Source organism: Arachis hypogaea, chromosome 19 (assembly GCF_003086295.3).
Source record: "Arachis hypogaea cultivar Tifrunner chromosome 19, arahy.Tifrunner.gnm2.J5K5, whole genome shotgun sequence".
NCBI classification, from domain to species: domain Eukaryota; kingdom Viridiplantae; phylum Streptophyta; class Magnoliopsida; order Fabales; family Fabaceae; genus Arachis; species Arachis hypogaea.
The window spans coordinates 84,258,966-84,286,467 of record NC_092054.1 but is presented as its reverse complement, the minus strand read 5'-3'; the positions used below and the strand labels follow the sequence as shown (position 1 = coordinate 84,286,467).

General features: G+C 36.5%; 1 protein-coding gene and 1 long non-coding RNA gene across 2 annotated transcripts; one reads left to right on the top strand and one right to left on the bottom strand.

Moving 5' to 3' along the window:
• Positions 1-1,318: 1,318 nt before the first annotated feature.
• On the bottom strand, positions 1,319-5,515 carry LOC112776429 (uncharacterized). Its single transcript, XR_003189934.3, has 4 exons — positions 4,902-5,515; positions 4,710-4,813; positions 4,414-4,526; positions 1,319-1,526 (listed from the first exon to the last, which is right to left on the bottom strand). It is a non-coding gene; the product is annotated as an uncharacterized lncRNA (long non-coding RNA).
• Positions 5,516-7,273: 1,758 nt separating this feature from the next.
• On the top strand, positions 7,274-11,415 carry LOC112775800 (uncharacterized). The gene is made up of 2 exons (XM_025819654.3): positions 7,274-7,605; positions 8,890-11,415. Exon 2 carries the CDS (start codon positions 8,964-8,966, stop codon positions 11,223-11,225), a length of 2,262 nt encoding a protein of 753 aa, XP_025675439.1. The 5' UTR covers positions 7,274-7,605; positions 8,890-8,963; the 3' UTR covers positions 11,226-11,415.
• Positions 11,416-27,502: the final 16,087 nt, after the last annotated feature.

Below are 27,502 nucleotides of genomic sequence, written 5' to 3'. Positions count from 1 at the left end.
TTTTCAACAGCATGCATACGCGAGGTAGGGGCTTGCGTACGCGAGACCCCTGTTTTGCTAAAAAATTGTTTTTATTCATTTTTAAAGGTTCTCATACTTTCCAAACATTCTTTGAATGCCATTTAGGAATAGTACATACTACTTAGGTCCTAATATTTCTAAGAGATGAGTTAGTAATTTGATTTCGTGAATTTTTGTATGAATTTAGAAATCGGAGACTTAGGATTCTAGAGTACTTAGGGTAGATTAGATGAGTGAAATGATAGAGTATTGTAAAGATGATTGGCATGATGAAATTGTGGAGTTGTGGATTTGATGATACTTTGAGACGAGTCTAGGACTCAGAGTGGACTGAGTACTGAACATGATTTCTGAAAATCACTGTAATATTGTTTTATATTGAGATTGTTGAGACGCTATGCGCCTGGCAAGGACGGTTGGTTAATCCCGCTTATGTTGAGATGTAAGGTCTGTGGCAAGAGTATCCCGCTCGCATCCTAACCGCGACTAATTAACTGCTTAATCAATTAAATTAATTGCCCAAAATAGGATCCAACAATTTAGAATGTTAATTAATTAAGCGGTCAATTTGTCGCGGTTCTTACAGTCTGGGCTCGTCTCATTAATTCATGATGAACTGTGATTCTCAGATTTTGCAGAATAAGTTGCAAAATGACCTGAAAAAGTTAGTTTATCAAAAACTGGGTTCTTACATGCATGTGAAGTATGAATTCTAAAAATTCCAATTGATCTTATGGTATCTTTTAAGTCTTTATAAGTGTGTATTTTTTTTGGGAAGAGAGCATTTATGAATTTTTTTTGTCATTCTTAAATTTGGAGTTTTGAAGTATATCAATGTTTGTTCTCTATTATGTTCCTTGAGGAATATTTCATTAATTTTGATGTCTTTTATACGATAAAAACTTAACTATAAAATTATATTTGATATAAGAACCCACTTATAAACTTTTAAAATGTAAATACTAAATTATAATTTCATTAAAAATATAGGGATTAATTGTGTAATTTAACCTATTATTTATTGATAATATATAATCAAATATTTGTTTAACATTTTTTTTGTTATAAGTAAGGATGGCAATGGGTCTCTATTGTGATGGGGACCCCTCTTCTATGTAACATCCCTTCCAGCAAAATACCTTGCTTAAGTCAGGGTATTTCTACTGGAAAGAACATTACGTAACCTTTTCTAGTATTAATTACTTAATTATCGAGCCTTTGTATCGAGTTCGCGTTTCAGTTTTAAGGAAATGCCAGAAAATTTTTGTTTTTATTTAGTAAAGTCGTGTTTCAAAGATTTCCAACAAATAATAATCACATAAATATTATTAATAATAACTCTTAATACAAAAGAAACCAAATAAAATTCAAATACAATATACTAAACCTACCCCTCTATGTAAAATAAAATCTCAAGGGACGACAGCGAGGGGACTCTATGAAAGCAATTAAAACCGTAAAGAAGGCCTACTAATCGCTTGCAGCTTCATATTGCATCTTCAAACCTGTGTTATTAAAAGGGTGGAAAATTTGGGGTGAGAACCAAACCACATGTTCTTAGTAGAGGTCGAGAATGCCGTGAAAGTAAAGAATAAAACGCAAATAGTTAATTTCATTCAGAGACATCTAAAAGAAAATTAACCTTCTTTAAAAGCATTAGTTAATTATTCAAAATCCTAGACCTATATTTTCTTTATAAAGCTCTTAAAAGTTTTCCTAGACTGTATGAATGACCAACCTGTTCCAAGCATAGGTTCATTAAGTCTATGCTGAACCAGTTTGATTTTTTCATACTTTACTAGACCATAACATAAAAGAAGTTACCTACGCGGTATAAATGATCATCCTGCTCTAAGTATAGGTTCATTAAGTCTATGCTGAACCAGTCAGATACTTTATACAGAACTAGACCTCAAACGTACCAGTCACGGCCTCAGGCCCAAACAACTCAATCAACATCCAATCACCACATTCCAAACAATCAGTTACAAACACAGGTAATGAGGTACAAACACAATTAAGAGCAATTACATCAAGTATAGCAATTAGCAATTAAACAGAATTATTCACTTAGGCAAACCAATTACAATATACACACCCAAACAATGTCACATAGATGCATATGATGAATGTCTAGTCCTAGTGCAGGCCATGAGCTCATGTGTCGGTTAGCACATGCATTCCCGACATTTATCCGGTCACGAGTTCACGATTTCTCGAATACGATTTTCCGTTCAAATAAATGCGCATATAATTATTAGCAGCTCTATTGAGACAGCCTATGCTTTCTACTCGCAGGAAATATACTCTTGGGAACGGAAAATTGCTGTACGTATCCTAGTTTCCCTACAGAAGCTCTTGGGTTGCTTTAAGCAACAGATAAATAAATATTATCTCTTGGGTTGCATTAAGCAACAAATAAGCAAACAATATCTCTTGGGTTGCCTCAAGCAACAAACAAACATCTCTTGGGTTGCTTCAAGCAACAAACAAATAAACAAATATCTCTTGGGTTGCCTCAAGCAACAGATAATCATACAATAAGTACTTTACTCTTTCCTTTTTCTTTCATAATTGCAAATACGCAAGCGGGACTAGACCCATGTCCTTGCCAACAACCTCATAAACCAAATAATCTTTTTTTAAAAGAATCAGTGAAGTTATCATCAAGCCTTAAATTTATTTTAATTAAATCCTTATACTTTTATAAAAATTTGGACATAATTTCCTCTAAAAATAGGACTTAGCCACCCTTTCGGGTCCTTCTTTCTCAACATTTCACCAACTTCTTATCAGCAATTGCCACAATAATATATTCTCAAAAGCATTTGATAATAGTATAGAAAATCTATTTTCTTAAATTCCATATCGAAGTAATCACCAAAACAACATCGGCAATCTAATTTCAATTTTATTTTTAAAATATCAAACGAATTCGGAATTATGCAAACCTTATATCCATGCGACCGTCTCAGATTAAGCTTTTTATTAAACCAAAAATCACAATTTTTTGCTGACTCTAGCTTCGGGAATATAAGCAAAACCGTGACTGCTCTGTAGTGCCTTAAAACCAGAAGACAGCAGCAACATACAATATTCGAAATTTCATATAAAATACAAATTAAATCCAACCACCTTCAAAATTAATGTGGTTAAACAAAACTTATCCAAATTTCTTTCTAAATTAGTTCCAGGGTCATACCATTTTTAATGAAGAAGTAACGTAGCTTCGAAGTTAGGTAATTCTCTGCAGAATTCTGATTTACAAATCATTGAATACAACCTCTTCCAAGTCCCATAACTCACTTATTAAAACATGGAAAACCCTGAAATTTAAATCACATATGATAAACATACTTAATTTTCACCTCCAATTGGTTGAATCTCAATATCTATCCAGGATCAAAAGTTATAAACTCTCAAAGTTACTAATTTAAGAAAACAGAATCTGGCTTTTTCTGCATAATGCGTCATCTTTCAAAAATTCGTATCTTTTAAACCGCAAGTTCAACTGTTCTGAAGTTTTACGATATTAAAATAATAGGAATAAAGTTTTATTTAAAATTGGTTTCGCTTCAAAATTTAATTCGGAACATTCACAACAGAGCCAACAAGTTACTGCTGTTCCAAAAATTCTGCAGTAAAAATCAGATCCCACAACCATTACTCAAAAATTCACCATAAATCTTATATTTAATGAAAAGATCTCAAACTCTCCAATTCAGTCCCAATTATTTCCAAGTTTAACCAGGACTTGGTTCAACGCAATTCCGATCATCACAGAATTAGTTACAGTCTTTCAAAGTTACTGTTTTCACTTAAAGGTAATGCAGAAAATCAGATTTTATGGCTTAACTTTGAAAAATCATAACTAAATTTTCAGTTAATACGAAACCTTCAAATTTAAATCCTAACAACTACACTTGTTAAAGTTTACTCAGATTTTAATCTCATACCATTTCGATCGCTAGCAAATTACTAGGCCGTCCTCAAAGTAACCATTCTATTTTGAAAACCAGATTCTTAATAATAGTTTAGTCTTTTAGGCCCTAATTCTTCAACAATTCTCAATCCAGTATCAAATATATCAAATGATTATCTTAATTTCAACCATTTATACATAATCAGTCAAAACCATAATCCTCTACTAATCTCAAGTCACTTTCACAGCCATAGCAATATACCAAACAACCATTTCAACAACCAACAATCAATAATTCAATCATCTACCATACATAATTACAATCAATTCAATCACAGCACCAAGCACAATCGCAATCACAATCCAACATTCATATAATCAATTAATTACTCACAGCTATTAATACTATTTGCAGTTATTCAGTAAACCTTGTTGGCATTCATAAATTAAAATCATTTTAAACCCCCTACCTCGATGTCGCAATCGCATACTTTAACGTAACAACTCTCTTCTCTTTTAGTTTCAGGGCAGCAGCGGTAACTCTCACGCAACCGGAACAGCAACAATATTAGCCTTCGCAGTACTGACCATGGTTGCAGTAAAATAGAGGATTCAAATTGGATAAGAATCACAAGCAATTTCAGCTCTAGGGATTCAAGACAAAGCAAGAACTAAAATAGAATTAAAACCAGAACATGGCAACCATAGCAGTGACAAAACAAAACGTGTAAATGGATCAACCCTAAGGAGAAGATAAGACCAGTACCCCAATAACAAAATCAGAATCAGTAATGGCTTCAACCGTCCCATGGCAGCACCAGCTTCAATACTCGACCTAATTGTAGCAGGAAATAGGAGCCAAAAAGGGAGCTGAGCAACAAAAATATAGGCAACCATAATTAAAACAAGCACATGGAAGAGAAACAAAGTATAATCAGAGTAAAGGTGAGAGTGTTACGGTTTCAAAAATGGGAAAATTGAAATCAGAACAAGGAGAAGGATCCTAGCTTAATTGAGAGTTGGTGGCGGCAGCTTGCTTTTTCCGATGACAAGCTCCATCCACCGCAGCTCCAAAAATCAAAAGGACAGGGATTAGAAGCAGGAACCGCCGTTCTTGTAGCAGCTCCAAATCAACAGCAACCGTATTACCCTCCCCGTCAGTCTCTCTTCTCCGTTATTCTTCCTCTTCTCCTCTGCCCTAACCGACGTTGACAGTGGTGAGGGGAGCTTCAGCAGTGGCGGCTAGAAGTGCGACAGCCTCCCTCCCTCTTCTACTCGATAGCAACAGCAGCAACAGTGGCAGTGACACTCACCGGCGCTGCTCCCCCCTTCCTCTCTTCCCTCTGCATCTCGTGCTCTCTTACTCCCTCTTCCCCTATTTCTCAGTGTCTCGTCTCCCTCTTTTCTCCCTCTATGCGTTATACTATTGAAAATGTGTGGTGAATTGTTGAGTGTAAATGAATGGTAAGGAATGAAAGAACGTGGATCACTTGGGGAAAGGGTTAGTGGTAGTGTGCGTATGCGTTTGTGATTGGTTAGGGATTATACGTATTAGATAATAACGGTACGTATTAAAATAAGAAACATAAGACTAGAAAAAATATATACAAGTAACATAAATTTTATAAAATATTTGAGATAGAATAACAATTTAAGATTCAAATATAATACTATAAAGATTACTTTCAAAACGCATAAGATTTTATCTATCAATCTATTAACGAGCTCAAATAATTATTTCTAATTTAAATTATAAAATAAGCATACTAATCACATTTTATAAAATACGGTTTAAATCCGAAAATATCAATTATTTAGATTATACGACATAATTTTTTTCATTACTTTCCTATTATCAAAACATTAATTCCAATTTATATAAAATAACTCTAATTATAGTAAAGATTGTACATAAACCTTAATTAACTTAAACCCAAAGTATTTATAAAAATCAATTTAATCATTTTCTAGTAAATTAATCTCTAAGAGTTCAAACTAATAAAATAAATCATAATTTATTCATAATAGAAATTTCTTAAATTTAATTATATAACACTTCCAGTACTGAATTCTAATTTGAAATTAGATAAAATAACCAATTATAAAAATTTACACAAAAATATTAATTAACTTGACTCCAAATATTAATAAAACTAATTTAATTACTCTCAATTAATTAATTTATAAAATAAGATATCAAATCAATAAAATAAATCGTAACCTTTTAGAATAAAAGTTACTTAAATTAAATTATACAATTCTTTCTTATTTTTCAATTACTAAAATTATACAAAATATTCTGTTATAATAAGGTTACTTAAAAATATTAATTGATTCAAAAGAAAACTATCTCCGAATCTATTTATTTATTCCTAACAAAATAATTTCTAAAATTACAAAATTTAAACTTAACAAGATAAAATCACAATTTTTTTATATTTAGATTTTAAAAAAATGCGAGATGTTACACTCTACTCCTCTTTTCTGTTTCCATTTAGCAAAATGGCCTTGTCCCCGTCCTATTTCCGTCATGGGTCTTATTTATTTCTCCTTGCAAGGAAGGCGAATACTCATGGATATCTATAGTTATTAATTTTTAATTTAAATTTTTTTTTAACACAATCATAATAAAATATTTTATAATTCAACCAAATATGTCAAATCAAACATAATTCATACATATAACATAATAACATACACATAAAAATTTTCAACATATAAATTAAAATAAAATAAATTAGGGTTACTTACACAATTTATATATAAGGATATTTAAGTAAATTTTCTTTCGCGTATCTCAATCCCCACCCCATCCCCATTTATTTGCGAGGACTCTGTCCTATGAAAATTTTACAGATCTCTGTCGTAAATAATCTTCGTAAATATCTACGGGTGTGAGCTTTTTTTACGATTCATAATTATAAGTGAATAAGAATTACTTTTACACTTAAATACAAAAATCATTTTTTAAGTATTTATATTTTGATTTAAATTTTGTTAATATTTCTAAAAGAGATTCTCTGCGCAAAGTTTAGCCAAACAAGTATAATTCATCATGAAAAATATTAAACTCAATAATCAATTGTTTTAGTCTTTTAGATTTCGTACAAACATAAAAATTAATTATTAATATTAATTATCAATCTATTTGAAGACCCAGACACAAAATCCTTACTATATCTTACGTAGTGAATTATGATGACTTGATGACTGATGAGTGATGAGGCGAGATGAAATGGGTTAAATTTAAATTGGAGTGGGGCATAACAGTAATTTCAAGAAGCACAAAAAAAAAAAGCAAAATTCCTTTGACCTAAATACCCTCTTTTTGTGGTTAGCCTCAAACCTGTTTTCCCCAAAATTTTTTCCCTTCTCAGCCCTCGGAACCGATGCTGCTTCTACCCTTCTAATTCCCAATCTTCCTCTCTTCTCCTTACCCTTCTTACCCTAAATTCCGATTTTCTCCACTTCCCCGCCATTTTTCCTTTTCAAAACTCTCAGTCTTCTTCTTCTTCCCTCTATTGCAAAACCATTGTTCTTTATTTGATCCGGTTCCTAATACTCTGAACCCTCGATGTAGTGTCTTTCTGAGCGTTACTCACTTCGTCTTTGTGTTTCTTTCGAGATCCTAAGGCCATGGCACTATACCCCTCCTGGAAAAGGTAAAAGATTATTATTATTATTATTATTATTTTAACTGAGCTGTATATTTTTACATCAATTCTGTATGTCTTATGTTTTATGAAAGTTTCATTCTTGATTGTTTACATAGATTCTCACCTTAGCTCTGTTACACTATTTTTCTGAATTATTATTGTTACTATTTTGCTGTAATAAAGTGGTGATTTTGATCTTAATTTCTGGTAAATAATTTATTACAATGTCAGTTGTGTGGGTTTGACCATTTGATTGTTATCTATTTGATCATGGATGTGTGGGTATGAATTTCCAGCTGTGCAACTGTAAAATTGTAATCAGCAGCTGATTTTGCATAATGCAATTTGTGATTGGGACTGGTATCCATGAACCCCTGATGGTAATGCCACAGGGGGGAATTGGATAATTACATATGTTTATATAAGGGGGGAATTCTGGAGAGTAATCATATGGTATTAAGGAATTTGTGTAGTGGGTAAGAAGGGTGATTGAAATGGGTCAAGAAATGACTTGAAGATGACATGCGAGTTTTCTAGTTTGATAATGGTGGTTGATGGTCTTAGCTTATTTGAAACGGATACTTAAATGGCTTCTTAGTGTTCCTTTGACAAAGTGTCAGTTCATGTTGTCTTGCGGATATATGGTGTATAGTCATAAAAGTTAGACTATGAGCGTGGATAAGAATGTGTCATATATCTTATGAGTTTGTGTCGAAGGACTAGGATGTATGATTGTGGTGGTATTTGGCCATTTCTTTCATTATATATGGCCTCGACCACCTCTTCATGGGTATTTCCTCCCTGGATTGGGTCCTCTATATTGTTGTACTTATATATTAAAAACGGTGGACAGCTCTTCTTTTAAGTTTGTAGGCATATCTGTCATTTATTTATTTACTTTTCTTATTTGGGAGATATTGTGGCAATCATTAGAGCAATTTACTTTCTGTGTGTTCTGCCAATATGACTCACATGATTCTGTAGTATGTACATACTGTCAAATCGCATTTAATATGTACTTAAGGTAGGAGAGTACTTGAAGAAAGGAAAGAAAAGTAATATGTTCTCTTTATTAGATGCTTCTTGAATTACCTGCCTTCTATTTGTTTGCTGCCTGCCTAGAGATTTCACTTGACTTGTTTCATATTCTGTGTGAAATGGTTACGTGCATCATCTTCATTTTGTTCCTGTTGTAGCTTTCTTGTGATGCATGCAATTCAGCACCTTTGATGTTTCTGTGCAGGACATAGGATTGATATGCTGTATCTGACTTTTCCATTGTATCTGCAGGATCTTGCAGCAGTGTCTCGGTCCTTAATCAGTTATTGGTGTTGTACTTTGTGCAGTGGTCATTTATATCTTTGATGACTAATCAAGATTTGATACTTGGTCAAAATCACAATTTAGCAATAAGCCATGACCAACAATTAGTGATGGACCATGATCATAATATGGGGCTCAGCCAGGGTCATGCATTGGAACTGGGGGCAGGCCATGAGCATCATATGGATCTGGGGCAAAGTCATGATCATGAACTTGGCCTGGGAAATGCCCAAGACCAAGACCATGAGTTGGAGATGAGACAGAGCCATGATCAAGAAGGTGAGCATTGTCACACTTATGGCCATGAGCATGAACTCTCCATGGATCACAAACCAGAGCATGATGACCGTGAGTTACCCCTTCCTGAACATAATCATGAGTTGGTACTGTCGGAGAACAATGATTTGCCCGTTTCTGAGAACCATGAATTTGATGAGAACATGGCCCTGACTGTGGTTCAGAACACGGAGATGGGCATTGATTCTGCCGATCATTTGGGTATCGAACAGTCCCAGCTTATGCTATCTACTCCTGTAATTCAGGCACGTGTTGTTGCTGTAAATCCCACTTACGAACTCTCAGTTGGGCAAGAATTCCCTGATGTGAAGAGTTGTCGACGGGCATTGAGGGATGCAGCAATTGCTTTGCACTTTGAGATGCAAACCATAAAATCCGACAAGACCCGCTTTACTGCTAAATGTGCAAGTGAAGGCTGTCCGTGGCGCATTCATGCGGCCAAGCTCCCAGGGGTTCCAACATTTACCATTAGGACCATCCATGAGAATCATACATGTGGAGGAATTGCCCATCTTGGCCATCAACAAGCCTCAGTTCAGTGGGTCGCTAATTCTGTGGAGCAAAGGCTGAAAGAGAACCCTAATTGCAAGCCAAAGGAAATATTGGAAGAGATCCATAGGGTTCATGGTATTACCTTATCTTACAAGCAGGCATGGAGAGGCAAGGAGCGTATCATGGCTGCAATGCGTGGTTCTTTCGAAGAAGGATATAGATTGCTTCCGCAATACTGCGAACAATTGAAACGCACAAATCCCGGAAGTATTGCATCTGTATATGGAAGTCCCACTGATAATTGCTTCCAACGTCTCTTTGTTTCTTTTCAAGCTTGTATATATGGCTTTTTAAATGCTTGTCGGCCGCTCTTGGGGCTTGATAGAACATATTTAAAAAGCAAGTATCTTGGTACCTTGCTTCTTGCTACTGGATTTGATGGTGACGGTGCCCTCTTTCCTTTGGCATTTGGTGTTGTTGATGAAGAGAATGATGATAATTGGATGTGGTTTCTGTCTGAGCTTCACAACCTGCTTGAGATTAACACTGAAAACATGCCAAGGCTTACAATTCTGTCTGATAGACTTAAGGGAATTGTTGATGGTGTGGAAGCGAATTTTCCTACAGCATTCCATGGATTTTGTATGCGTCACTTGAGCGACAGCTTTCGAAAAGAATTTAATAACACTATGCTTGGTAATCTCCTCTGGGAAGCAGCCAATGCACTTACGGTGATCGAATTTGAAGCAAAAGTTCTGGAGATCGAAGAGATATCACAAGATGCTGCATATTGGATTCGAAGAATTCCTCCGCGGCTGTGGGCTACTGCATATTTTGAGGGGCAAAGGTTTGGTCATTTGACAGCTAACATTGTTGAATCTTTAAACACTTGGATATTGGAGGCATCTGGCCTTCCCATAATTCAAATGATGGAATGCATCAGAAGGCAGCTAATGACTTGGTTTAATGAACGGCGAGAGACCAGCATGCAGTGGACATCAATACTTGTTCCTTCTGCCGAGAGACGTGTTGCAGAGGCTCTTGAACGCGCTCGTACATATCAGGTTCTTCGTGCCAATGAAGCTGAATTTGAAGTTATTTCTCATGAAGGAACAAATATAGTTGATATTAGGAATCGTTGCTGTCTTTGTCGAGGCTGGCAGCTCTATGGTTTGCCCTGTGCGCATGCAGTGGCAGCACTTCTTTCTTGCAGGCAGAATGTCCACAGATTCACGGAGAGCTGCTTTACAGTTGCAACATACCGGAAGACATATTCCCAAACCATACATCCAATTCCTGATAAATCTCTATGGAAGGAGTTGTCTGAAGGGGATCCCAATGCAACCAATGCTCTTGATGTTGTCATTAATCCTCCAAAATCACTCAGACCACCTGGACGACCAAGGAAGAAGCGTGTTCGTGCAGAGGACCGCGGCCGTGTCAAGCGTGTGGTGCATTGTAGCCGTTGTAATCAAACAGGCCACTTTAGAACCACATGTGCAGCTCCCATCTGAGGTTTATTTTCCCTTGTTGCAAACTTGCACTGGTGTTTTTTAGGCTTGATAGCTTAGTAGATTGGCAAGTAATGAGGTGTTTATTTACTTGACATTAATGTGAATTAATTTATTGCTGAGACTTTCTATGTGTATATACTCCAATAATTACAGTATTATTCAATAGTGTATTTGGATTTGAATCTTCTCATATTCAAGTATCCAACGGCCTTCTACCTCTGAAGTCACACTTGTGCGATTTTAGTTTTAATGTGATGGGATTTTTTAATGTGATCGATTTTCTTCTTGCAATGTAAGCATCCGGATTCTGGAGTTGTTCACAGGTGTATGAATACCAAGAATTATTATATATTAGTATATTACTCATGGTCATGGGAAAGAAGTTGTTTACTCGGTCCAAAGTAATTATAGTTTATATGTACATGATTTTGGAAATGAATAAAACGATATAGTTCACTGCATCCCTTTTAGAATTTGATGTCATCGCATTTTTGTTACAATACTGCACATAGACAATTTTTTTTTTGAAACAAAGAAAGCTTAACACATTGAAGTGGAGCATGAACAAACAGATACGAAAATAATTAATATAATAAATTTGAAACCGCCCTCATCTCCTGCAGTGCCATCAACAACCCAAAGGATTACTGTTAGTCCATTCGTTGTAGCTCCAATACGTTCTATGTTGTATGATCTCAACACCTGCTTCTTTATGATTGAAAATTCTACCATTGCGTTCCAACTAAATGTTCCAAATTACTACTTCTTCTGTCTGCACATAGACAATATATTACAATTAATAGGTGAAGTTGCTTTGCTTCATGATTCTAGCGGTATTTCCATGAAAGGAGATAATTTTGCAAAACTTTTATAAATTAAGTTGCACATGGTTGAGGGGACCTAATAGCCAAGTTAAGAATTTTTCTGCAAAAAGAATTAATGGAATATGAACATTTTTAAGGTGCTTTGTCTCAGCCTATAGTTTATTTATTAAGGGTTAGTTTGGATTGATTTTTAAAAAAATTATTTAAATTTTTTTATTTTTTAAAAAAATATTTTTTTAATAAAAAAATTATATAAAAAAGTACTTTTAATTTTATTTGAATAAAATAAAAATAAAATATTTTTTTATTTAAATTACATAAAAAGGAGAAGATCAAAACAAAAGACTCATGACTAGTAACCACAACACTTCTTTTATACTTTTCAACTCTTAATGCATGCTACTAACATATTAAAATATAAAGCGCTACATAATCTCCCTTAGTAGTCTAATAATCTTTATATAGCCACTGCATCTTTGCTCAACTTGATTATATAAATAAAAAGAAATATAAATGGATACATATTCATAACTTATAAAATATTAATGATGCATATATTGTGGTAACTGATCTCTTATGTAATTTCTTAATTCTTCCGTCATTCTTTAAAAGTTCGAATAAACACTTAATTTGGTCCTTGTCCATTTTTACGAAAGACAGTAATTTCTGTCTAAAAAAAAGGACACTTCGACCCTCAACATTTTTATTTTGGGATAATATGATCTTTCTGTTAAAAAATTTGTTAGAGAGAGAGAGAGAGAAAAAGGACACTTCGACCCTCAACCTTTTTATTTTGGGATAATATGATCTCTCTGTTAAAAAATTTGTTAGAGAGAGAGAGAGAGAGAGAGAGAGAGAGAGAGAGAGAGGCTGAACACGTGACGGAGAAGATGGCTTCGTCCTCAATGCCCAACCGCCGTTGCTCCACGATCGTCACTACTGTAGCTATAGCTGTTGTCGCCATTGAGCTGCCGTTGAGAAACCACGAGGAGAACTCGACGCGAGAGAGGGGAGGCATCGCCGTCGGGAACCGAGACCAAAGTGTGAGAAACGCGAAGAAGAGGAGGAGCTCGTCCCAGTCGTGGCTGGTGCCGCCTCGCTCTCGTCGCCACCCGCGGAGCTGCCAGAGGCCACTAATGGAGCTTACCGGAGCTGCTCGGGAGTTGCCACCGCTCCTTTTGGTTCTATTCTAGTTGTGCTGCCATGCTTGGTCGCCGGAAAACGACATTGTCATCACCGGAGATCGTCACTGGAGCCGTTGTTATTCCGTTCTTGGTTCCTTTTTATGCAGTAATTTGTTTTTGTTCCGAAACCCTTTTAATCGCTGTTTCTGTTATATGTTGCTGAGGTTTTTGTGGCATTATTGCCATAGGATTGAGTTTTGATTTTCGCATGTGTATTAAAGTTGCTACAGTTGCTGTGAAAGTGGAGTGGAGTTGAAGTTACGGCTGTCGCTATTGCAGGCCAGGAGAAAGAGGGTTTTGACGCATTTTATAGTTTTTGAGTTTCGACTGTTTGAGATTGTGGATTTTTCTTAAATTCCTTTTACTTTAAAGAATTGTTACAAGTCGATATGAATGCGAAAAATGTATTTTTATGATTTCGTAAGTCTTATAGATTGAACTGAGTTACTTTGAATGAATGTAATTGCTTGCCTTGTTGGTTTATTGATCGATTGAAAATGTTTAGTTGATTGCTGCTGAAGTGGTTGCTTGATATAATGTATTGATTGTGAAATTGAAACGTGATAAGTAATTGTCGAATGGAGTTGGTGTAAGGCCCACATCAGTTGGAGAGGAGAACGAAGCATGCCTTATAAGGGTGTGGATACCTCTCCCTAGCATGACGCGTTTTGACGAGTGAGTGTGGGGGGGGGGGCTTAGGCTATCATCCCTATCGTCAAAGGCAAAACCGTGAGGTCTTGTGTGCCAAAGCGGACAATATCGTGCTAGCGAGAGGTCTGGGCTGTTACAGATGGTATCAGAGCCAGAACCCAGATCGATGTGCCAGCGAGGGCGCTGGACTCCCTTAGGGGGGTGGATTGTAAGGCCCACATCGGTTGGAGAGGGGAACGAAGCATGCCTTATAAGGGTGTGGATACCTCTCCCTAGCATGACGCGTTTTGACGAGTGAGTGTGGGGGGTTTAGGCTATCATCCCTATCGTCAAAGGCAAAACCGTGAGGCCTTGTGTGCCAAAGCGGACAATATCGTGCTAGCGGGTGGTCTGGGCTGTTACAGTTGGATTTTGTATTTGGTTTGAAGTTGTTATGATGATGGTTGGATTGTGGCTATTTCTGATTATTGAGACGGAATGCTTGCTGTAAGTTTTGGATAAATTGATGATGTCACTTTTGTTTCCAAATTGAACGGATTAAGAACATTGTTTCTTTTTATTTTTGTTGAGAAAAAGGTCAGTGATTTGCGGTGATTGATGGAACCTATAAGGGTGGTAAAGTCCAAATTTTAAGAGAGGTGCTGTCAAAATTTTTATAAGTTTGGATTAAATTAAATAATAAAAAAATGAGATTGGTTGTTACCCTCCTAAAGCCTAAGGACTTTGTTTGAAGTCTTATTTGAAAAATTTAGGTTGAGAAATTATTTATTTAATTTTGATTTAACTATGTAAATGATTGTGTTTTGGGGTATTTTTATGTTAAAGTAATTGTTCCAAAATAAGTGGTTATATTTCAATTGAGATTTTAATTGGGAAATAAGAATGATTTTGAATTTTTTTCAGAAGAAATTTTAAACTTAAAGTGAAGTTAAAGTTAGTTTTGGAAAATTAGTTTAAAAAAAATGAGTTTCATTGGATTACTTCTAAATAAAAGGTTATGTTTTGAAGATATATTTAGTGAATTTAAAGTGTTTGAATTGATTTAGCGCAACGATATGATTTTCGAGTCTCCTAAGAATGATTTAAACTTAGAAATGAAATTAAAATCGGTTTTGGGAACTTGTTTTTAAAAAAATTTGATTTTTATGGTTATATTAAGTTGAGATTTTCAAGAATTATGGGTTTACATTGAATTATATTATATGAAACTGATTGAGAATTTAAGTGAGGCTTATGATGAAAATTATGATTTAGATATATGTTGGCAGATTATGATTAATGATGAATTAGATGATGAAAATAAGTTTGATTGATATGATATTTCTTGGGTAGATGCAAGGGTTATGGCTTTGTTCTACTCGTTCTGGGCTAAGATTTGAGAATATATGGAGAGATTATGATTGATGATAAATGATTGTTATTGACAATGAGAATTGATTAAGTTTGTGACTATGAATGTGATTACTGATTGGCAAGGATCGTGGTGGTGTACTTCTTATCTAGTGCTAAATATGTTAATTAAGAATGATTGTGAATATAAATGATTATATGTAACTTATGCACCTAGCAAGGATCGTGGTGGTGTACTGTAATACCCTACCACATAGAGCTTTACACTTAAGTTGTAAATCAAAGGTGGTGAAATATTACGACCTTTAAAAACAAAATACATACATAGTATTTTAAGGAATATATGTTAACTAGGAGTTTGTGAAAAGAATAATCAAAACAAGTACGTATCAATCGCAAAGCGTTGAGTAAATGTGCATAACCGAGAAAACAAAAGAGATAAGAATATATATATATATAATCTAAGTACAGAATATAAATCCCAAAAGAAATCTTTGCTTTCCAAGAGCAGATCCTGCATGATCAGCGAGGTGCGTCACGTCCTGTATCTGTAAAGTATAAATTCCCGAAACGGGCGAGAACATCATCCTTTACAGGGTTCTCAGCAGGGTAAAAATTTCAAACAGAGACGATATAAAGACTACACGAACCCACTAGGCAATCCTAAAACTCCAGTAGATAAGATCCAAGCCTAGAGTCCTCTTTAAATCTCGGCAGGTTAAATAGGCTAATCTCAGCTATACATATATATCCAATCTCAATTACTTTAAATAACCCATTATCAAAATAATCTCATCTCAATAGTATTTATTTTTTTTCTCAATATTTAGTTTCAGCATATTTAGTGATTTCGAGTTCTCAACTCTCATCAACACAAGTCATCAGTTCTCTCATTGTCACAATGGTTCAAACTCAGTAAATTTGATATCCAACCATTCCATTCAAAAGTGGTAACAATCTCCAAACAAAACAGCCCCCAACGTCAATTAACACTAACATGAGGGACTGATAAACCCATATTTTATGATACATTCTGTGCCTAATTTAAGTGATTTATTTAATCCTTCACTCACTTATTCATATTAATTGCATGGTTTTACTTTCTCTTCCTTATTATGTGATGTATGTGAAAAACATGTTTCCTATGCTTTAAAAGTAATTATTTCAATTTTCCTTTATTACCATTCGATGCCGTGATTCGTGTGTTGAGTAATTTCAGATCTTCTAAGGCAGGAATGACTTAAAGGATGGAAAGGAAACATACAAAATTGGAAGGAAAGCATAAAATGAAGTTTTTGAAGAAACAGGCAGTAACGCGATCGCATGGACGACGCGGCTGCATGCCAGCGCGAATTAACAGCGACGCGACCGCGTGCTTGACGCGGACGCATGACTGACGTGACCGCGCGATAAGGAAAACTCCGGGTGACGCGACCGCGTGACCCACGCAGCCTCGTGACAGAGGCCACGCACCAGAAATTACAGAAAACGCTCCCAGTGATTTTTGAAGCCCTTTTTGGCCCAAATCCAAGTCCAGAAGGCACAGATCAGAGGTTATGAAGTGAGGAAATGCATCCATTCAGGGAGAGTCGCCAATTAGTTACTTTTCATGATTTAGATTTAGTTTTGAGGGAGGTTCTCTCCTCTCTCTCTAGGATTAGGATTTAGATTTAGGATTTTATTCGCTTTTAGGATTATCTTTTTATCAGGTTCAACATTCTTTTTTATTTATCTTTTCAATTTAATTTATGAACTCTTCCATGTTACAGATTACTCCTTTGAATTAATGTTAATTGAGGTATTTCAGTTTATTATTGCTCTCTTTTATTTATATTACTGTTGCTTCCAATCTGAAGACATTTTTATTCCGGTAGATTTACTTTTTTCCCTTTTGGTCTTGGTTAAGAAATCAGTAACTCAGGAGTTATCAAACTCAAACATGATTGATAATTGTTATCTTTGCTAATTGAATTGAACTTCAACAATCCCAATCTTTCCTTAGGGATTAACTAGGATTTGAGGATCTAACTAATTAGTCACTTGACTTTTCTTACTTTAAGTAAAGACTAACTGAGTGGAATTAAGATTCAATCTTCATCATCATTGATAAGGGTAACTAGGATAGGACTTCTAATTTCTCATACCTTGCCAAAAGTTTATTCTATAGTTATTTATTTACTTTACAGTCTTTTACTTATTTCAATTGCAATTTAAATTACTTGCTCCTCATCTTAAAAACCCCAATTTACAATTTTCATAACCAATAATAAGAACATACTTCCCTGCAGTTCCTTGAGAAGACGACCCGAGGTTTGAATACTTCGGTTATCAATTTATTTAGGGGTTTGTTACTTGTGACAACCAAAACGTTTGTACGAAGGGATTTCTGTTGGTTTAGAAACTATACCTACAACGCGGCTGTTTTTTTTATAAAATTCTTTACTGGCAAAAATCTTAACGTTAGGGACCTCTCAGATATTCAAACACAAGCAAGACAAACAAATAATATACAAGTAAATTCAGGTAAAGCAACTAGCACATAGTCACTTAATATACACAGATAAACAAGCCATGACAAGTAGCAAACCTAAACAAATCAATCAAATACAGATGATGTATGCCTGTCCTACTGGCTATGAGCTCACATGTCGGTTACTTTGCCAGAACCCAACACATCCGGTAGCTAACCCGGATATTGTCTCTCTACTGTTATCTCGCATATATGTATACTGTATGTATCTCGCAGGGTGAGTGTCATGTACCCCTCGCAGACAGAGAAAACCTCACAGGGTGAGTGTCCTGTCACCTCGCAAGAAGAATAACCTGTATTTCTCGCAGGGTGAGCCTTTAGTTAGTTTTCTAGAGAGAGAAGCTCCCTCTTCTCTCTAGAATTAGGTTAGGATTAGGGTAGATTATCTTAAATTCAAGTTCAATTACTTGATCTCATCTTGTTTCTTTTATAATTTCTCATTCCTACATCTTGGTTTTCTTAATTATGATGTTAATTTCTCATTTTGCTCTCTTTTGTGATGATGAACTCATGTTGGATTTGATTTGTTTTCAATGTAATTTAGTGTTGATGTTCTTTTTATTGATGAATTGAGTTGTGATCTTACTTTTCTTGCACTTAATAGTTGTTAGATTTTATTATTCTTGCAACTTATGATGCTTACTTTTATTGCACTCTATGTGTTTGTTAAAATGCTCTTCTTAATTTTTGAGTAGTTTTGTCAACTCTTGGCCTAAGCCAAGGGAATTGGATAATCTTGAGTCATTGGGTATGCTTGATTTGGTGATTTGAGAACCCATGGTGATCAATTTGACACCCATTGACGCTAACCCACTACTAAGTTAATTAGTAGGTAAGTTAGGACTTAAGGGTGGATGTGATCAAATCTATTTGACGTACTTCAAGCTTAGGAGTAAATGTCACATACTTAAATGTCACATATTTGGTTGACAAGGATGGTGACCTCAATTACCCAAATCTTAGCCAAGGGTTCTTTATTTTGCTCTCTTTATTCGCTTGCTAATTCTATTTCTCTTGCCCTCTCATGACCCAAATCCCCCTTTTTACCCCTTCATAGCCAATAACTAAGTATTACATTGTGTTCCTAGGGAGATGATCCAGAGTCCAAATACTTAGGACAATTTTCATTAGGGTTTGTACATGTGACAACCAATATTTTTTGCATGAAAGGATTCTTGATTGGTTTGGAAACTATACTTCACAACGAGACTTCATTAGTGGAATTCTAAACCATCAAGAGAATCTCGTTCATCAAAAATGGCGCCGTTACCGGGGAACGCAATGGTGCTATGTTATTGGCTATTGTATATATTGTGAATAGCTTGAATTTTGGTTTGTTTGCTAGATTTTACTAGTTAGGATTTTATCTTCTTTGTTTCCTATTGTTTTTTTGTTTTTATTTTCTCTTTCATTATGAATTCTCATCCTTTTGGCTATGAGTGTAGTTCAAACTATGTTGTAGGAAATGAAAGCTCCAATGAGAGTATGCATCAAGGGTTTGGAATTCAAGGATGGGAGGAACCTCAAGCATATGAACAACCTTTATGGCAACAACCTTCTATAAACTCCTATGGGTATAATCCTGATCCTAATGTGTATCAATCCAATGTGTGTGATGACCCTCATTGTGTTTGTCAACCACAATCATCATATGCATGTGATCCCGTTCCTCAATATAGCCACACACCATACTCACAAGCCTCACATCACCATTCAACTCCATGTGACCATGACTCATACACACCATATCAACCACCATTTGAATCACATCTAGGACAACCACCATTCCCATACCAATACTCCCAAGAACCACAAATTCCACATACACCACCTCAAGAATTCCCCTAATATGAACCACCCTCCAACATTGACAATCTTCCCTCAAACACTGAACCCTATCTTTCACCACCACCTTCCGACGAAGCCTTCATATTAGAACTAAGAGATCTTGAATCTCGCATCTTAAGGCGACAAGAGGAGGATGAAGCTAAGTTTAAGGAGCTAAAAGCAAGGATAGCTAGCATGGTAGAAGCCGTGAATCACCTAACATCTCACCTAGGTTCATGTACCCTGAGCACTCCCATTGTTGAATGCGGAGAAACTATCAAGGAGCCTAGCGAGGGAATAATCTTGAAGCTCCAAGGTGAGGAAGAAGAGTTGAAGCAAGAAGTGCAACAAGAGGAGAAGATAGAGATTAGCGAACAAAAGGAAGTAGTGGATAGATGTTTGGGATACGTTGAGCTCATAAAGGATGTTAAAAAGGAGAGTAAAGTTGCAAAAGTAAACGGAGAGTTGAAGGAAAATGATCAAGAAGTGGTTTCCATCACTAGTGATTTTTTGCCCACATTGATCATCTCCCTTGACGATCTTGTTGAACCCTCTCCCAGTGGATTGGAAAGCAAGGTTGAGAAGGATGTACAGCCTTCAAAACCCATTGTAAGTGAAGAACTGGAAGAAGTATTCCAAGCAACAAGCCCTCCTATTTATGATGATTCCGCATCGACATATGACCCTTTCGAGTTTGAAGAGTCCTTCCCCAAAATGCTTGCACTTGATAAGGAGATAGACTTCACTAGACCTCCTATCTATGATGAGAGTGATGGGGAGGAGATAGAAGAAATTGGTGAAAAAGAATGTGAACTTGAGAAAGCTTGGCATGAGGAGAAACTTGAAGAACCTTGCAAAATGGTGGAACTTCCCAGAAGAGGATGGACGGGAGTAGAGCATACTTTATCAAGACCCTTGGGAACTCCTTCACCTAGTTCATCATCCAATCCTACGCTTGAGTGGGTAAAACTTCTAACCCTCAGCTTTATTATCCCACTTGAGTATGGTTTGCTTGAGACGAATGGCCAACTTAGGGCGCTTTGTGGAATTAAGCGAAAGAGAAGGATGTTTAGTGGTTAGCGTTGTAAATCTAGATTCATTATGGTTGAAAGCTCAAGATTGAAGAACATAGATTGGTGTAATGCTCAAGTAAATGGGTCAAGGAGAGTAGTTTAGTGCTTCCATGAGAATTCTGCTTTCTTGTCGCCCGGAAAAGGTCAAGGCAATCAGTTAGAAGATGGGTGAGAGGACAAGATATGGGATCCTAGATTAGTTTATGGAAGTCAATTTTGGGAGCTCATGTCTTGGAGAGGACCTTATCAAAGCTTATTGAAGATGGTTGGAACTTTTGACAACCGATTGGAGGACAAGCACTTTTAGAGGTTCAAGGATGGGTACAAACATAAGCCACCTTGACAAGAAGCCTCCTAAATGTCCAACTTAAGGACTTAAACCAAAAGTACTTGGTGGGAGACACCCCACCATGGTAAACTCTTTCCATTCCCTTGTAGATATAACAAATGAATGAATTGAGTTCCATTGTATATAAATCCTTTGCTTCTTGGTACATTTCAATTTTCTTGTTAAGGTGTCTATACATTTTATGCTTTAATTAGGGATGATTCTTTGAATTTGAATTTTTGCTTGGCTTGCAAGTTTCCTCAATTTGTTTGAAAAATCCCCTATATCTCAAAAATATGCTTAATTTTGCACCTTAGCTTGTTTTAAAATTTTAGAGGAGGATAGGAAGGTTATAAGCTCTCTTTGATGCTCATCAAAAAGAAAAGAAAAAAAAAAGAAAAAAAAACCAACCCAAGCCACGTGCAAGCGCAAGGCGCGCGCGCGCGTCGGCTACGCATTTCGACACTCTGGGCCAAGGACCAGATGATGCCAGGGCATCTTGGCCAGTTTCACTGACCTTTTCTTTACTGTTTTTAAGGTAGTTTCATGCATTTTCTTAGGAAATAAGCTAGTTTTGGGTGGATATTCACTTACATCTTGATTCAAGCATACATTGTGCACTTTACATGATTTCATGAGGATTTTGCATGAATTATATGATAAATTGGATGATGCATGATCCCATGATTAAGAGCAAGACTTTGATGTACTTTGTTTGATTGATTTCAGGCCAAAAGAAGAAGAGAAGAGCCACGTTAGTGGCTACGTTAGTTACACTAACGTGGGCACTAAAGTGGAAGGAAGGAAAGCCACAACGTTAGTGAGAAAAGTTAGTGGCATTAACTTTGAAGAAAGGAAATGGAGCCAACGTTAGTGACACTTAACATTATCACTAACGTTGGCCAATGCTCATAAGTGGCCACGTTAAAAGGGGGAAAGGAAGCAAACGTTAGTGACATTCAACATTGTCACTAACGTTGGCCTAAGTGTACAATGCCACGTTAACTCCCACGTTAACTTGGTTAACGTGGGAGCTAACGTGAAGAGGCAAGGGTGGTCGACAACGTTAGTGACACCCAACATTGTCACTAACGTTGAAAGCAACCACACAACCCCAAGGAGTCACGTTAACTTCCACGTTAACTAGGTTAACGTGGAAGTTAACGTGAAGAAGAGAAGTTGTTGACAACGTTAGTGACACCAAACATTGTCACTAACGTTGCCAACACAAGCCACAAAGAGCCACGTTAACTCCCACGTTAACTTAGTTAACGTGGTAGTTAACGTGGGCAAAAGTCCCACCTGGCAGCCTGAACATGCCTTCTTCAAACAAGAATAACTTGAGCCACAAAACTCCAAATGAAGTGAATTCAGTGGCATTAGAAAGTAGGATTCTAGAGCTTTCCAGGCATATATGGCACTACATGGTTGACACGAAATTTGAGGGAGAAAACCTGCCCCGAAAGTGCAATGATGAACATGGCATCAACCTGTATTAAGGCCAACTGACCTCTTCACCTTCCAAGAAGTATAACTCGAGTTGTAGAGCTCCAAATGATGTGCTTTCAAAAGTATTGGAAAGTAGACATCCAGGGCTTTCCAAAAATATATAATAGTATGGGGTGGAGACTAAGTTTGAGCTTCAGAAACGGGAAATCGCTAGCGTTATTGGCAATCAACATTTCCAGTAACGTTGGCATATATGCTAGCGACCATGTCCACTTCAAAGGAGCATAACTTGAGCTACAGAGGTCCAATTGAGATGATTCTAGTTGCGTTAGAAAGCTGACATTCAAAGCTTTCCAACGATATATAATACTTTATAATGGGTATGAAATTTGAGTACAAACAAGAGGCATCTTTTAAGCCCCAAAAACACCAACTGGGCAGCAAGTGCAACGTTAGCCACAATAACTTTAGCACTAACGCCACACTTGTAGCGTTAGTGTGGCTAACTTTGGCACTAACTTTAGCACCTGGACCTCAACTTGACTCACTTCTCTCTCAAGCCCACTTCCAAGCTCAAGCAAGCAGGCCCACAATTGTCAACCAATCAAGGCCACAAGAAGCATCTAGAATAGGAATTTTCATTTAATTATAATTTGCTTTTCATTTCATTTTGTAATTTAGGAGAGCCTATATAAAGGCTTTAGTCTTTTAATTGAAAACATCTTAGCTTGGACAGGGGGAATTCTGGAATGGGTGATTGAAGAGGGGTCTTCGGACTCCCTCCCCTCACTCACTTTTCCTTCTCTTTCTTTTAGTTGTAATTTTTCATTTATGAATGTTGAATTTTCATTTTGAATCTTCATCTTTACTTTTCTGCACGTTCTTTCTTTTCTATTTTTGTAGAGCAATGATCAACTAACTCTTTACATTAGGTTAGAGAGCTCTATTGTGATTCAATGGATCAATTGTAGTTCTTATTCTTCTTCTTCTTTCTTTTCTCTTGATTTTACTTGAAAGCTTTCGGTCTTCATCCAATTGGGTAGTTATCTTGGAAAAGAAGCTATTCAAACTTGGATCTCTTTTGAACCTTGAAAGAGGAATGAAGAGATCAAGCTAGAAATGCTTTCTCATGCTGGACTAAATTGGGTTTGGATGGGTATGTGACTATAACCCTCTCAATACTTGATTTGGGAAATGCATGTGGTATAATCAATGACCATACTTCATCTCTTCTCATGAGCAATTGACCAAGGAATTGGCTATTGATCAAGATTTGAGAGATTGAATTACAAGAAATTGTAATTCAATCACTTAAGATTGCCAAGGAGATCAATGAGTGCATTGATTGAGGAAGAGATGAGAATGAACATGATCCGGAGGATTGCAATATCTCTTGATCCCAATGTTCATTTTATTTTTAGTTCTTACATTTATTTTTCTTGTCATTTTACTTTTCTGCACTTTATTGCTTTCTTTACTTTTCTGTCAATTTACATTTCCTTGTTGCTCATCATCCAAATCTGAATCGTCTAACTAGGATAATCAATTAACCATTGATTGCTTAATCCGTTAATCTCTGTGGGATTCGATCTCACTCTATTGTGAGTTTTACTTGATGACAATTCGGTACACTTGCCGAAGGGGAATTTGTTGAGAGACAAGTTTTCCGTGCATCAAGTTTATGGCGCCGTTGCCGGGGATTAATTGTGATTAACAAACTACCGGTTAATTGATTTACTAGATTAGACACTTTTCTTTTATCTTTGTTTTCTTTTGTTTCTTTATTTTCTTTTACTAACCAACTGTTTGTGATATTGCCTCACTGGAAATTTCCTCATCTGTGACAATGGAGATTCCAATTTCTTTTGGTGATTATTGTTTGAGACAGAGCTTTCTGCAGGAAAGAAAGGAGCATCCATCATATTTTAGTCAATCAAATTTCATGGGAAACTCTCCACCACCACAGAATGATTCACTTTACTATGCTCATGGTGGGTGGGAGTATCAAGAACATGAAATGGGGTGCTTCCCAGGGTCACAAAATGGTCCATATTTTGATAAATTTGATCACTACTCAAGTTGTGGCTGGGAAGATCAAAGTCAAAGAGATTTCACTCATTCATACCCCATTCATCAAGAGCCATCACCTCTCAATTATACAACCTCACCTCCAAGTTTCACATGCCTAAATCCTTCATCATTTGAGTATGCCTCAGCACAAAATTCTATCCAAAATCCATACAATTCATTTCACCAACAACAAAACAACCAATTCCATTCACAACCATTACAACCTACCCAACCACCTTTAGATAGACTTGCTAGGATGGAACTCTTCATGGAAGAGCTCAAAAGAAGTAGAGAAGAAGAGAGACTCGTTAGGATAGAGCTCCTGCTTGAAGAAATAATAAAGACAAATGAAGAGGAGAAAATAGCAAGAAGGGACCATGAAGAAAAATTGAGACAGAATGCACAACTCTATTCTGAAGAACAATTCATTGAAGAGCTGAGAGCACAAAGAGAGACCACTTCAGTCTCTCCAGAAACAGAGGAGTTCATTCAAAGGTCAAGAACAAATGAGGAAGTCAATCAAGGGAGCCCACACTCCAATGAAACAGAGAGTTGCATAGAGGGTGAGTTCATTGAACCACCAATTCGAGAAGTTCTTGATGAAGAGGATGCTCTACCCATCATACAATACCCAAATCCTGAAATCAAGGTGGTAAAGGCAATCAACTTGAACACTAACAAAAGGATGGTGACCAAGAAAAGAAGGACAATATTCATGAAGAAGAAAAGGTCAACCAAAAGCCATCCCACCCCCACCCCAACAAGCAAGTTTACTCAAGCTAACAACAGAAGAAGGCTTGCTGGGGAGAGGCACTCAAAACAAGGGGCATTAACTGGCTCCTCTTTCCTCTTGAGGTCATTCCTCTTAACAAACTGGAAGAAGAGGAAGAAAGTCATGAACAACATGTCAAGCTAATGACATTAAAAGAGCGCTTGTTGGGAGGCAACCCAACCGTAGGTAACATTTTCTTGCTTTGCTTAGTTTACTTTCAATAATTTGGCATATGATTGCACTCTAAGTTTGGTGTTGCCATGCAACAATTTGATTTTCAATCTTCACTGGGGTACTTGCAACATTCTAAATTGACAGTGGCACACTAAGTTTGGTGTTGCCACTTAACTTTCATGCAAAGTACCATGCCAACACCACTCATTAATGCAATCACATTATCTCTGTTTCACTTCTTGTGCTTTTGTTGTGATCCATAATCTTGCTTGCTGAAACACATGCATACTCACACTTCATTTTAAGACATTCATGATCCATCATAAACTCCGTCACCACTGTTTTAATTGTTGCTTGAGTATAAGCAATCATTCTATGTCTGGTGTGGGAAGGGGAAGAATAGGAGGAAAAGGGCAACAACAATGAAGATAAAATACAAGGTGGTAAAGTTCCTTTCTCCTCTTACTTATTTCCAGCACTTTAATTTGCATGATTGTCTTCTATGTTCTTTGTATGTATGTGTGCTTTCTCCTTGTGAATAAGCATGTCAGTTCTGTCTTTTAAACTTTTTATTGATTAAGGCTGTATTTTCTAGTCTGAATGTCATTACTGCATCCTTACTTTGCTTACTAGTATGCTTGTCCCTTTGAATCAAATAAAAAGAGAATGAGTATTTTTAAAGACCAGAGTAGAGTTCATACTATGGAGTAAGTTCATGAGTTTATGGTGTGGTCATAAGTTAGCTAAGTTGGTTCAACCAGAAGGTGGGAGGACAACTATCTGTCATGAATACTGTGCTTGAGAAACACCCCATGAGACTAGCTAAATAAGAAGATCCTAATAAGAAAAAGGGAAAGAACAATAAAGGTTGAAAAATAAAAGAAAAAGAGTAAGCAATAAGGCTAGGCACCAATGGTTTTAATCTTGAGGCATGTGTCTATGGTGCTCCTGTGTGAGGGATCTACTTGGATGAATAAGCTCTTAGGGGTGCCTTATCACTTGGTAACTTGGGTTAACTAACTCGGGATTATCAGCTGAAAGTCCACTATCAAGAGTAACCCTCACTACAGAGCATTTAGTTACCCAAAGAGGTGCTGGACACCAAGGTCTCAAGAAAAGAAAATAAATAAACTATGTGCCTGAGGTGTGTATGTATGGGGGAGAGACTTGAGCAAGTAAGTCCTTAGGGGTACTTCAACACCTAGCACCTTGAACCAACTGGTTTGGGAGTGTTGGCTGAAAGCTTATTTTAAAGAGTTGCCCCCTTACAGAGCACTTAGCTTAAGAACAAAAATAAGCCCTGAAATGACAACAAAAGGATCAATGAATAAAAGTCTCATGGGTTGTAAGCAAAGTCAGTGTTTTAGAACATGATAAAGGTCTGAAAGCCAGTAAAGGAATGAACCTAAGTTGCTATGCATGAAACCACCATAAAATCAGTGACATGACTTCCACAAGAATGACTCATTTTTCTTGGCATTCCATTCATCATTCTCTTGTTCCAGTACTTGCTTAGGGACAAGCAAGCTTTAAGTTTGGTGTTGTGATGCCAGGACATCTTGGCCAGTTTCACTGACCTTTTCTTTACTGTTTTTAAGGTAGTTTCATGCATTTTCTTAGGAAATAAGCTAGTTTTGGGTGGATATTCACTTACATCTTGATTCAAGCATACATTGTGCATTTTACATGATTTCATGAGGATTTTGCATGAATTATATGATAAATTGGATGATGCATGATCCCATGATTAAGAGCAAGACTTTGATGCACTTTGTTTGATTGATTTTAGGCCAAAAGAAGAAGAGAAGAGCCACGTTAGTGCCTACATTAGTTACACTAACGTGGGCACTAACGTGGAAGGAAGGAAAGCCACAACGTTAGTGAGAAAAGTTAGTGGCATTAACTTTGAAGAAAGGAAATGGAGCCAACGTTAGTGACACTTAACATTATCACTAACGTTGGCCAATGCTCATAAGTGGCCACGTTAGAGTCCACGTTAACTTAGTTAACGTGGCCTCTAACGTTAAAAGGGGGAAAGGAAGCAA